Genomic DNA, 12,293 nt, shown 5'->3' with positions numbered 1-12,293 from the left:
ACGCCAACCTTCCCTGTGGTACTGGCCACACATATTGTCCTGGGCCAGTGTGGGAGGGGACCACAGTGTGGGTGAGGACCGGGGGGTGGCCCGGCACAGGCACCGAAGTGGAAAGAACGGTGTCCGGAGCCCCTGTGGACCCAGCACCGGCTCGGGGGGGTTTTGGTTGGTGGCCGATTGTTTCATCCGTGCCTGACCTCCTCCACACGGGCAGCGGCAAGTTTGGGGCAAATCTCAGATATCATTCCCACCGGGAATATTTTACCATGTATTTGCATCTAAGGAAAATGCCCTTTTTGGAGGCACAGGGCCATTATCACACCTGTTGCAGTGCCACTTCTCTGTAACAAGTACGACTGCGCGGCCCCCCCCTCGCCCCCGTCTGCGGCCCCAGGGGCACGGCGGGGGGGCTCTGGGCAGTCCCGGGCAGACGGCTGTCCTGCCGCCAAGCGAATGTTGGCTGCCGGCGCTCAGCTCGGCCTGTCCTCACGGGGACGGCGCACGGGCTACGCCTGCCACAGACACCCGCCAGAGTGGGGGCCCCAGGCTGCCCGTTTTTGCCAGCGGAGTGCACATTTGAGGGTTCCTGCAACCGCCCCCTTAGGTTCAAAAATATACTAAAATCACACACACAACTCAGAAAAGCTCCTTACTTATGATCTATGATCAATGGTTTATTATAAAATAATAACCACTCAGGAACAGCCAGAGGCAGAAAATTCACAAAGCAAGGGGGGTGGTGTACAGAGCTCCCCTGCACGCCCCCAGCCCCCCCCTCGCGAGTGTGCCCGGACCGGAACCCCTCCACCCCGTTGTTCCGGGGCTTTTACAGCCTCCAGCCCCTCCTTCCTTCGCAGAGGTCAGGGGCTGGGGCTGCAAAGTGCCTTGTGTTTCCAGTGACCACCGGCCATCCTGTCCCTATCCAGGGCCACCCAGGTCGCCCCATCACCATAAACGCAGGTACGGTCAAGGGGCCTGTTAGCAACAAGACGCTCCTGCCCGGGAGCTCCCAGGGCTTCAGGCGCCGGGGGCGGGGCGAAGGCGGGGTCTGTGCTTCGACACCGCGGGCGCTGCTTGTGCCTGTGCCTGTGCTCTTGGCGCCCGGGGCGGAGGAAGCCCGGCGCGGGCAGCTGAGCATCGCCGCAGCACTTCCGGTTTGCCTGGTGCCCCCCTCCGGGGCAGGTGCTCCTGTCCCCGAGTTTCAGGCTGGGCGCGCCCCGGGGGGAGCTGTCAGGGGTCAGGGTTCTGGGCCTCAGGCAGGCCCACCCACCGACCCCCAAAGCCCACCCAGCTCTCACCCAGGGGTTCCAGATGCTGCTGAGGATTGTTGTCAACAGGATTTTATCAGGTGTCGCAAAATGCTGTTTTTCTAATACATTGACATTTCTTTCTTTTTTTATTTTTAGAGGGGAAGGGAGAAAGAGGGAGAGAATCACTGATGTGTGAAGATACATGGCTCAGTTGCCTCTCGCGCGCCCCCTACCGGGAACCTGGCCCACAAGCCAGGCCTGTGCTCTGACGGGAATCGAACCCGAGACCGTTTGGTTCGCAGGCGGTGCTCAGTCCACTGAGCCACGCCAGCGAAGACTACATTGGCATTTCTTAGCTGGAGTTCTTCAAAAAAAAAAATAAATTGTCATCAGTGATTTAATCACTTCAAAATAGTTTGTAAAGAAAAATAAAATATTTAATACTTTGTTACTGGTATGCGCACATTTTTTATACAGATAATAATTTACAATTAAGGTGGTAAAACATTTTATGATTTGTTTCTACAAGAAATATAAGTAACAAAAATTAACTAGGTATTAGCGTAGGCTAAATAATCACAGAAAGACTGATGTACTTTAATGAGATTACCTTCTGGTATTATTTTTACATTAAAATCTTTAAGGATGTGTTGTTTATTGCTATTTCCCTAAAGTAGTCCGCCGATCCTAGGGTGACTCGTACACAACGACAGCTAATGAACGTAAATCATAAAACCATGTAAGTCCATAACAAGTAATACATGTAAATTACGAACAATAACCAATAGTGGGGGACGCGGGGAAGCCACGCCCGGTACGAGCCGGGACGAGGAGCCCGACCCCCAGCTCAAACAACACAGAAGGGGTCGAAAGGGGAGGACAGGACTCAGCGAAGCCCCATTGGGAACCTGCACCCTCCCCGGTGCTCGGCCGGCCCAGCGGGAACGGACCCCGGTGCCGCTTCCCTCAGGGCTGCAGGCCAGGGGCACGTGCGCAGGGCCGACGTGCATGGACGGCAGGACCCGGGTTTGTCAGTAGTGAGGGCGGGAGGTGAGAGCGAGGCAGGGGTGCGGACCTGCTCCAGCGGGAGCACGGGCGCGTGACCTTTGCATGTGCGCACAGCGCGGGAAGCGCAGAAGTGAGCAGAGGCGTGCGCGCACGCGAGCTGGTCTGTGCATCTCCGAGCTCTGTCCTGGGAGGCCCCGGGTATCGACAGCCTGGGCACAAGGTGCCCACAGCGTGCCCAGGTCTCAGCGGCTGAGTCCCGGTCTCCGTGAGCGGCGCTGGGGGATGGGCACGCCTGGGGCCTCTCGAGGCGCCAGCCAGCCAGCAAGTGCTTTAGAGAGGACATGGCAAGTCCGGAGAACACGGGGGACCTGCACGCGCTCGCCACGGCCAAAGCCAAGACAGCGGAAACAGCAGTCATCAGAGTGTGACTCGGGGCCAACTACAGAGCAGCGAGTCCACGCTGACGCAAGTAACGCGACAGAGGGCGGGGCGGGGGCTGCTCCCCTTCGGAAGAACGCGACTGCGGCTGCCGCCGCCGCCGGGCGGGGCAGAACATAGACCCGCTGGCCGCCGAAAGGCGCAGGCGGCGGCGGAGACAGGTATTCACTTAAGTGTCAAAGTTTCTCCCCCAAATATTTACCGATTAAAAGGGAAGGATGTTGACTCCGCAACGGAGAAAACTGACAGCTCCCCCAGGACTAGGGGAGCGGGCTCACACTGCCAGGACAGACGGGGATCATCGTGGCCCTGCGGGACACACCGAGTCATGGAGTCAGAGGACGCCAGTGGCGCTGGCCTTCCAAAGTGACTTGGCCCCCTTCTGCACATGGCCCAGGAAAAGCCTTTATGACCCCAGCGACCGGGCCGCTGCTGAAGGGGAGCGAGGTGTGTGGGTCGGCAAGGCGCTCCGCCAGCGTGACCGGCGGCCTCCCCCGCGGCCGCGCCCACGCAGCCTCCCGCCTGGCCTGTGCTGCTCTGCCGAGGGCCACCTCTGCAGGGACACACCTGCCTGCCGCGGTGGCCTGATCTCTATCGCACCCCCCTTGGGCCACAGCAGCTGAAGGCAGGCGTCTGACAGGGCCGTTGGGACTGAGGCCGTTGGAGTGAAGCTCAGACTGAGAGGATGTCGCTGCAGCCACTGGCTCTGCAGCAACAGCACTGGGCCGGCAGTGTAAGGGCCGCCGCTTAGGCACACTCCTGCGGGGCTCCCTCCAGCCCGGGGGTGCCCCGGAGCCACTGAGCTGCAGGCGGCCTCCGGGAGAGGCCGGGCCTCGCCACCGCGCTCACCCCGCTCAGGCCCCCGCTAGAAGGCTGGGGGGCGGCTCTGGTGCTCCACTCTCCGCCCCCCGCCGCAGGACCTGTTCTCGGAGGCTGTCACCACCTTCCGACGAGCCTGGCATCAGGGGTGAGGGCTGCGCCTCTCGCCCCCCAGGATGCACCATGAGCCACAGAACGGGGCACTGGGCTCTGGCTGGGCGGGAGGCAGCAGCGAGCAGCCCGCAGCCACGCCCTCCAGAGGGGGCGGCGGAAGACAAGAGGCTGCAGCCGGGTCTCTGCCCACTGTCTCCCTCCAGGGCTTTAGCCCCCCAAACAACACCCCCAGCGCAGTGCGGCCTGCTCTGCGCGTCCCCAAGGGCACGTGTGCCAGCAGCACAGCAGAGGGCATGCTGCCGGCTCCCACCAGCCACCTCAGCCATGGCAACGAGAGGAGAACACCCCATGCCAAGCACCACGAGGAGAAGGCGTCCCAGAGTCAGAGCCATGGACGCCGGGTCCCTGGGAACCTGGGCACCAGAGGAGACGGACAGCCCAACCCAGGCACCTGGCATCTGGCGGCAGCACAGGTGGCCGCCCCACGGCGCACAGTGCAAGCCGCGGACAGGCGGCTACACGGAGAGGGACCACTGCTGCACGTCCTCCCCCCACCAGGCTGGAGAGGAAGGGGCCAGGGCCTGTGGAACAGATGGAGTGGCGACCCGCCCCACTAATGCCAAACTCCTGCCAGGACGCCAGATGCCAGCAGGGCCACCCCCCAGCCTGCCGCCCTGTGTCCCTTCCTCCCTCCTGGAGTCCCAGGCGAGGACTCTGCCAGCGGGACGAATCAGAGCGCCAGTTCTACACACGTGTCTGTTTATTATGGCAGAGGTGAAAATGCCACCTCCTCCACAACAACAACCAGTAAAATTTATCCCAAAAATAACTCGGTACAAAACAGGTCTGTTTCAGAATTTAAAAAAAAAAAAAAAAAAAAAAGGGAAAAAAAGGAAAAAAAAATCTTTACATGAGTTTTAAATCCTATTTTAAAACAGAGGAAACAAATCCATCATTGGCCGCACGGCCCCAGCCCACCCCTCCCGCGGGCGCAGGGACGAGACGTCTGGGCCCAGTTCCACACGAGGACTTGCTGGCGCTTTAACTGGTGTCCATCTGAAACAGGAGAAGAGGTGCCCGCTCACCAGGAGGCCCCTGCGCCCTCCTGGTCCGGCCGGCCCCCAGCTGCCCTCGCCCGGGACTCACCCTCGCGTTGTAAGCGTCCAGCTGGGCGTCCAGCTCTTCTGCGGAGATCTGCTGTTTCGAGCTCCGGCCGGCACCCCGGCCTCTGCCCCGGCTGCCTCCGCGGGCGCCTCTCCGGGCGCCGCCCCCACCCCCGAAACCTCCGGAGCCACGGTTTCTGATCATCCCGCCTCTGTTTACACTGTTGAGGAGAAGGGAGCGGGTCACGCACAGGGGGAGGCCCCGAGTGCGCCTACAGGCCAGCCGTGCCCGGGCGCCCAGCACTCACCTCTGTGCCGGTCTGCGCTGTGTGTCGATCTGTGACGTGACAAGCTGGATGTTCATGGGGCGGCCTGTGACAGGGAACACGAGAGGGCACGCTGCAGTCAGAGCCTGGGCCCTGCCCAGGGCGCCGCGCCGTCTCCTCGCGGGTGCCGGGAAGGGCCCCTGGCGCCTCCAGCACTCCCGCCAGAGGCTGGTGTGGCCACATGGGGCGGGGGGGTGGGGGCCAAGAGGACGCCAACGCCAACCGGCCAACGCCTTGCTCCTTCTCGGTCCGTCTCAGGCTGGTCGCTCACAGGCGGACAGGTGCGGGTGACCTGACAGGAAAGCAGGCCGTGCCTTTGGCTTTACGACTGCAGCCCGCACTCAGAGGGACCTACGTGAGGCTCTGAGAAGGCTCCACAGGAATGAGTCTTCTGGAAGGAGCTGAGGGGGGTGCAGCTTGCTGGGTGGGGGTTCGCAGGAGGTTGGTCCAGATGTGTGGGGCCACACGAGAGGTGGCAGAGTGGGAGGGAGACGGGGGGGCGAATGCAAAGTGTCCACAACCAGAGGGGCGAGCCCCATTCCTGCACGGACACACGTCAGCCTCTCAGGCTCCCGGGGTCCAGCCCCAAACGCACCATCCAAAGGGACGCCGTTGTACTGTTTCATAGCCTTCAGGGCATCTGCCTTCCGTTCAAAGTGCACGTCGGCTGTTCCCAGGCTGCGGCCGGAGCGATCATAGTGCACGGCTGCCTTCTTCAGAGTTCCAAACTCAGCAAAGAGTTCCTGGGAGTCAGAAAAAGCAACTATCAGCAAAGCGGTCTTCCTCACGGTGGCCCACGACAGTCCCTGGAAGTGTGAGCTACTTGGAGGGCATTTCCCTGGGAGGCAGACATGAGCATGGGGGCAGGACAGCGGTCACGGGCAGCGCAGGGAAGGGGGGCAGGCGGGACAGCAACTTCCTAGAGCAGCTGGGCCCGAGAGCTCCGGCCGGCCGGGAGCCGGACACCTGCACCCCGGTGCAGGCAATGACCATAAAGCCCATCAGCGAAGGGCATGGGATGAAGCGCTACCTTCCTCGACAAAGGAGAGTTGACAACACACCCAAGGATTGTGCCAACAACCAGCAAAGGCCAAAATCACAGAACGAGGGACACCATCCGACAGCGGACCGGCTCAGAGGGCCCACCGATTTGGGAGCCCTGACCCAGCCCCTCCCCCAGGGCAGGTTCTGGCTCACCTTTCCCTCTCCTCCTACTCAAGCCTGCCGCAAAGTCTGAAGTCAAGCGCTGCCATGGAAACTGCCCTGACCTCAGGCAGGCTGGGAGTTGGAGAGGGAACCCAGAGTGTGGGGCTACTCCGGCCGCAGGCACAACAGCGGGAAGTGGAGTTCACCAAAAGCGGTTTCCAGTGGATGCCAGAAACCACCTTAAAAAAAGTGTTGAGACACTGTGAGTGCTCACCGGCCTTGCTCTGTCCTCCCGCAGCTGAGCTCTGGGAACCTGAACCCAGGACGGCCCAGCACCCTGACCCGGCCATCTCCAGGGCTGACTCCCAGTGTCATCGCTTAACCAGAGAACAAATTTGAACGCCTTTGGGATCCAATAGATCAAAATTTAAAAAAACAAACAAACAAACAAACAAAAAACTCCTAAAGATTTCAGCCTAAGATGGGTTTAAAAGTCAGGCCGCCGTGGAGACCTAGGGGGCGGGGGGTGGTAAGTGAACGACAGGGTGAGGACACAGGGCTCAGGGAAAACAGCCAGAGACGCACACTCTCCGGCTTCTGTGTTGCCAGGTCCCTAGAGAGCCGTCTCTCTCCTCCCAGCGAATCAGGACCACGGGCACAAGATCGAGCAAGCAGACAGCCCAGCTCTCGCCCGGACGCAGGAACTGCTCACACTCCCCCACTCCTTCCCCGCTGGAAACGGGAAGCTCTGGCAGAGGACGCTCACTCCCCGGGCGTCGAAACAGGAAGAGCAGCCGCTCCTCGGTCTACAACGGGGGCCTTTCCCACCACAAACAGACCTAATTGTCGGAGGTTCAACTCCAGCCGGGCCTCCGCCCAGCATTCCGGCAGCCCCTTAGCGGGGACAGTGGCCAGCCCTTGGGTGCCTGGGAGAGCTCACTGTCCTGAGGAGGAAGGGAGTCCAGGGCCACATCCCAAAAAGCACCATCAACTGCGCGGGTGAAGTGCTGACCGCGAAGCCCCGTCCCTCACCTGGATATCAGCGTCGGACACTCCAAAATCCAGATTGGACACCAGCAGCTTCCCGCCCGTCTCCACGCCGGCACCTCCCCCAAAACCGCTGTCGAAAAGGTCATGTTGCCACTTGTCAGGAAGTTGTTTCGGCTGAAAGGTGGAAAACACACGAGAACAGACAGAAGCCCGTGAGTCTCACTCCAGGGCTTTCCCTCCCTCGCAGTCACCGCAAGACCCTGGCCCATCGGGGCCCGGAGCGAAGCGCGGAGAGGGGCCTGAAGCCCTCGGCCGCGCGGAGCCGCAAGTCCGGCAACTTTTCCATTCCCGCCAACTAACTTCCCGCTGCCCGCGCGCCCGCGCCCAGCGTCCTCTCGTACCCCGCCGCCACGAGGCCCGGCGCCCAGCCCAGACAAAGGCGGGGACGGTCTCCGCCTCCCAGGCCCAACCGGCGCGCGACCTTCCCGCCGGCCCGGCGCCCGCGCCCACCGGTTCCGCCCGGCCCCCCGCCCTCTCCGCCGCGCGCCACCCGGAGGCCCGCTCCTCCGCCGCGGGCCTCTGCACTCACCCTGCTGTAGGGCGCCGGCCGGTTCCTGCCGCCGCCGCCCGCCGCGCCGCGAGCTAGGGCCGCCCGATTCCGGATGGGCCCGCCGCCCCGGCTCACTCGTGCAGCGGCCTGCGCTCCGCCGCGCCCTCCCTGGGAACCGGCCCGGCCTCGACCCCTGCCCCCGCCGCGGCCGCCTCGCTGGCTTCGGTTCAGCTTAATGATGTCGTCCAGAGACATGTCCATTTTGTCGGCCATGGCGGGCGCGGAATCGGCCTCGGCTCGAGCCCGCGCGTCAGCACGCCGGCTCGTCACTTCCGACGCTGCGCGTGGTCTTCCGGAGCCGCGTCCCCGGAGAGGCCGCCGATTGGCTACGCACGCGGCGGGGGGCGGGTCAGCGCCTGCGCGCTGGGGCCCGGGGCTCGGCGGGAGCCCCTGCGAGGTGCCGGGCCGCGGTCGCAGTCGTTTTTGTACCTTCCCGCGCGGGCGCCGGCGCTGCCAACTGAAGGCGGGCGGGGCTGCGCGCGATTGTGCCGGCTCGGGTGCGAGGGCGCGGGGGCGGGTCGGGGCGCTGCCGTGGGGGCGGGGCTCGCCGCTCTTCCGCCCCTCACCTCGGGCGACCCCGGCCGGGAGGCGGTTTCCTGGGTGAAGCGTAGTGAGAGGCTTTTGGGGCTCTTTCTGTCGGGCGTCCCCAAGTCGGTCACTTGCCGTGCGGCACGGTTGTGCCCTTGTTAAGGGAAGGAGCGCGCCCTGTGGCGGCGGCCTTTGCAGGTGCCCCGAGTGCGCGCAGAGACTCTGCGGCTCCCAGGGCTTCCACGGGCGACCCCCGGCCCCAGCCGCCGTTGCCCGTCTCGGCCGCTAAAGCGGTTTATCCGAGCGGGCACTGGCTGGGGCAGCACCCTCGCCTGCCGCCCACATGCTATTGCTCCGCAGACTCAGGGCAGCAGGCGATCTCTTCCCTCGCCCGCAGGCGCCGCCGCCATGAAGGTGAAGATTAAGTGCTGGAACGGCGTGGCCACTTGGCTCTGGGTGGCCAACGACGAGAACTGCGGCATCTGCCGGATGGCCTTCAATGGCTGCTGCCCGGACTGTGAGTGCCCCCGTGCTCGCCCGGCCGAGGCGGCTCCCCAGCAACGCCTGCCCAAACCCTTAGGTCCTGGTGTCCCTTTTCCTCATGCAAAATTAGCAGAAAAATGGTAGGAGGTGTGGGTCCCCACGTACATAAAGACGCCATCAAAAGTTTTGTAAGAAAAAGTGCAGCCTTTTGTCGTCATCAGACTGGGCTGGGAACCACGTAGGGCGAAGAACGTGATGACTCGTTATTTGAAAATTCTCGAACAAGAAAGTAGAATTGTATAAGAACAACGCCCCCCGCCCCCCAGCACAGGGTCAGAAGGAGGAATTTTTCTGTGCTTCCTGGTTTTGCGGAAGCGTTTTAAATAAAGGGGCGCCCCGCTGCACCCACGCCCCTAACTTGGCCCAGTGTCGGAAAGCGGCCCCGCGCCGCCGCCGCCCCCCTGCCTGGTTCCATCCCTCCAGCCGTCCGCGTGTCTTGTGGCTCTTGGGTGGGCTGAGCCAGGGCTGCCCATCCCATTGCCCTGCCGCCGCCTCTCCCTTGTTCCGACCTCGGACTGACTCATCTAAGAAGCTGAGGCTTGGGTTACTTTGCGCGGCGCCTTCCACCAGGTTTTGTGGGGTATCTTCTTTGCGGCTCCTTTGTCCCCAGTGTGTTCTGCATGGTAGAAATATTTCCTTGTGTCCTTGGGCCAAAAATCAGGTCTTGCAGCAGTGAGTTGAGTTCTTCCTCAGACCCAAGCGAACATAAAGCAGAAACAAGGCCCAGCCGGGGCTTTGCCTTGGGGCCAGGGGGCTCCTGAGGTGCCCGGCCCTGCCCTGGGACCCGGAGTCTTTGGGGGCTGGGCAAGTGCCCAGAGTAACAGGGCTTAGCGCCTTGCTGGGAGGCGCAAACCGCGGGGTTTCAGCGCAAATGCTGTTTCTTCCCTGGGCTGGGAAGGAGCCTCTGCACCCCCAGGAGCGCGGCCCTCCGGGTGCGCCCAGAAACCTTAGGAGCCACTGCGTGGGTCTGTTTGATCTGGCTTTTCGCAGTGGGAGCAGCACAGCTCGCAGTTTTATTTAATCTGTTTTAAATTGAGTTTCCCGAGGGTAGGCAGGGGCTGGGGTGTGCGAGCGTGGGAGGAGCCCCGGGGCAAGTACTGGGAACTTCTAGCCGCAGATCTGCCCGTCGCCTTCTGGAGAGAGAAGTGCTCCGGAGGGTTTTGGATGGTGTGGGCGGCGGCGTGGCGGGTGTGCACTCTGACCGCTGGACCGTCCCTCTTATTTTTTCATCAGTTGGTTGTTTTTTGTACATTTCTAGACCAGGGATTCACGACCTTGGCACATGGGGACGACGCTCTAACCAACTGAATTACTTAGCCAGGGTCATAGAGAAAGGATTTTTTTTTTTTTAAGGTTAGGAAACACTGCCCCAAGGATGTAAATAAGGTAAAGCTGTGGCCTTGTGGCCTTCTGGCCTCCCGACCAGGACAGCTGGGTGTCCCGTGGTGCCTACACTGGCGACCTGGCCCGGCCGCCTCCCCGCAGAGCAGTAGGGCGGCGGGGGCGGGGGGGGGGGTGAGGCGAGCGCGGGCAGCCTCTGGCTCCTGGCTCTGCACAGGGAGACGCCAAGTGCGGTTTCGTAGCATCGTGAGCTGGTCAGCACACGTGTTCCTGCAGTAACACATTGCAGAATCGTGCATCCCCGCGTTTGGTGTCAAGAATGAGGGCCAGGACCACAGGTGACCAGGCCTGGCCCCATGGGCACAGGGGTCCAAAGGCAGTTTCTGTCCCCTGTATTTAGAACGCTTGCTGCGAATGGAGCCCCTACCTGGAGAACATGTCCCCTGTTCAGCCGGCCGGGCTCGTCTGTGTGGTCCCTCGCATTGGTGTGCCAGTGACAGGTGGACGCAACTAGTGCTCGCTGGGCACAGAGGACCCCCAGGCAGGGGTGTGGGGGGAAGGTACCGGGGGGGAGGCCCTTGTGCGCTGTGGCTGCTCCTCCTAGGGTCTGGGGTCACACGGTTCTTCTTTTCTCGGTCTCGGGCAGTGTGGCACATCCTCTCCGCTCCAGGCCCTCCCCACGTAGGTGGCGCCTGAAGGGGTGTGGCGTGGAGGGCCAGCAGCTTGTGCCCTGGCCTTGGAGATGGGACCCTTTCAGGGCTATGAATGGAGGAGGTGGAAGGTAGCACCACGGTCACTCCCAGCCTGTGGCAGGCCAGGCCTTAAACACCAGTGTCCCCAGCCCACTCCCAGGTATTGCACTGGGTCCCTGCTGCCTGGGGAGGGAAACTTCGAGGTCCCAGGGCCCCCGCCTTTTGCTCTTAGCCAGAGGAGTGGCTCCTACTCAGCTGTGAGACGCAGTCATGTTGCACCCGGCGTTCCAAGTCAAGAGTCTGAGCTGCACCGCATCTGCCGGGGGCCGGGGGCCGGGCCAGCGCTCTCCCTGACACCGCGGCTTTCACCGGGCGGGGCTCCCGCGGACCTTCCCACGGGGTGGCCCTGCCGCAGAGCCCATCCTGACGCTCCCGAACCTGTCTTCTCTGAGAGGCCCTGGCTGCCCTGGGCGCCGACGCCTGACGTCCTGGGTCCCTGCCCCGGCCAGCCTGCCTTTCCGCGGGCTCCGCGTGACCCGCGCCCTCTCCTGTCCCCGCGCAGGCAAGGTGCCGGGCGACGACTGCCCGCTGGTGTGGGGCCAGTGCTCCCACTGCTTCCACATGCACTGCATCCTCAAGTGGCTGAACGCGCAGCAGGTGCAGCAGCACTGCCCCATGTGCCGCCAGGAGTGGAAGTTCAAGGAGTGAGCCGGCCGCCGGGGCCGCGGCGGGCCAGACGAGGACCGCGGCTGTGTTGTTCCCTCTGTCACGACGTTGACGCGTTTATCCAATAAGTAAAACTCATTACACCGCCTGAGCCTTGCTGGAGGCCTCCGGTTGCCTGTGTTCTTGGCGCTGATGTGGCCGCGGGCGTGCGCGGATATGAGAACTCTCATGAATAAACATGGCAGCGCTGCCTAGGCCTTGAGTCATGAGCCCGGGAGGCGCCGGAGCGTGGGGGCCGCCGGGCCGGGGCGCAAAGGCCCTGGGCTGCATTCCCGCCCGCGGGGGTCGGGGGCGAACGACCCTCGGTGCAGGGGCCTGTGGCCCGTCGGCCAGCCTCTCGCCCGACGGAGGCCGGGCTCGTTTGCGGGGCCCTCGCCGGGCACAGCTGGCCGCCGCGGCCGCGCCGCCCCCTGCCAAGGGCCGTCCCAGAGCGATGCGGGCGCGGGGGCTGCGAGGAGCCCGCAGCGTGTCGGCCCGTCTCCCTCGCTCATCAGAAATCCGGCTCCCCGCCAAGGCCCTGACTCACTCAGCATCGGGACCCGTGTCCTTGGCATAAGGCTCTGTCCCCGGTGTCAGAGGGCCTCCCCCACCGAGGCAGGGCAGCTGTGGGGCGGCTCGTGGGGGTCCGTGGTCGCAGCCCCAGGAGTTTGGGGCAGTTC

The 12,293-nt window shown here is 63.2% G+C and overlaps 2 protein-coding genes across 3 annotated transcripts; one reads left to right on the top strand and one right to left on the bottom strand.

Annotated features, from left to right (window-relative positions):
* Positions 1 to 4,349: 4,349 nt before the first annotated feature.
* Positions 4,350 to 8,058, bottom strand: ALYREF (Aly/REF export factor). The gene is made up of 6 exons (XM_054593390.1): positions 7,784 to 8,058; positions 7,237 to 7,368; positions 5,654 to 5,801; positions 5,041 to 5,104; positions 4,776 to 4,953; positions 4,350 to 4,685 (listed from the first exon to the last, which is right to left on the bottom strand). Exons 1-6 carry the CDS (start codon positions 8,015 to 8,017, stop codon positions 4,671 to 4,673), a joined length of 771 nt encoding a protein of 256 aa, XP_054449365.1. The 5' UTR covers positions 8,018 to 8,058; the 3' UTR covers positions 4,350 to 4,670.
* A 106-nt stretch (positions 8,059 to 8,164) lies between these two features.
* Positions 8,165 to 11,757, top strand: ANAPC11 (anaphase promoting complex subunit 11). Of its 2 annotated transcripts, none has more exons than XM_054593342.1 (3): positions 8,165 to 8,201; positions 8,730 to 8,849; positions 11,471 to 11,757. In XM_054593342.1, the coding sequence occupies exons 2-3, from the start codon at positions 8,741 to 8,743 to the stop codon at positions 11,614 to 11,616; spliced, it is 255 nt and encodes an 84-aa protein (XP_054449317.1). In that variant the 5' UTR covers positions 8,165 to 8,201; positions 8,730 to 8,740; the 3' UTR covers positions 11,617 to 11,757. The 2 variants fall into 2 exon arrangements, with proteins under 2 accessions (XP_054449317.1, XP_054449316.1); XM_054593341.1 differs by having other exon boundaries at positions 8,165 to 8,301.
* The last annotated feature ends 536 nt before the right edge of the window (positions 11,758 to 12,293 follow it).

The sequence above is a fragment of the Pteronotus mesoamericanus genome, unplaced genomic scaffold, assembly GCF_021234165.1.
Source record: "Pteronotus mesoamericanus isolate MK-2021 breed Mesoamerican mustached bat unplaced genomic scaffold, CSHL_Meso_final scaffold_408, whole genome shotgun sequence".
NCBI lineage: Eukaryota > Metazoa > Chordata > Mammalia > Chiroptera > Mormoopidae > Pteronotus > Pteronotus mesoamericanus.
Note: the sequence above shows the minus strand (reverse complement) of the source record. Positions and strands in the feature narration are given on the sequence as shown.

Bases quoted from the DNA above. Each gene is read 5' to 3' on its own strand.
- ANAPC11 (XM_054593342.1), top strand. From the start codon at position 8,741: ATGAAGGTGAAGATTAAGTGCTGGAACGGCGTGGCCACTTGGCTCTGG. The intron at 8,850-11,470 runs GTGAGTGCCCCC...GTCCCCGCGCAG, and splicing joins CAATGGCTGCTGCCCGGACT to GCAAGGTGCCGGGCGACGAC.
- ALYREF (XM_054593390.1), bottom strand. From the start codon at position 8,017: ATGGCCGACAAAATGGACATGTCTCTGGACGACATCATTAAGCTGAAC. The intron at 5,105-5,653 runs GTGCGTTTGGGG...TCCCTGTCACAG, and splicing joins CAACGGCGTCCCTTTGGATG to GCCGCCCCATGAACATCCAG. The intron at 4,954-5,040 runs GTGAGTGCTGGG...TCTCCTCAACAG, and splicing joins CAGCGCAGACCGGCACAGAG to TGTAAACAGAGGCGGGATGA.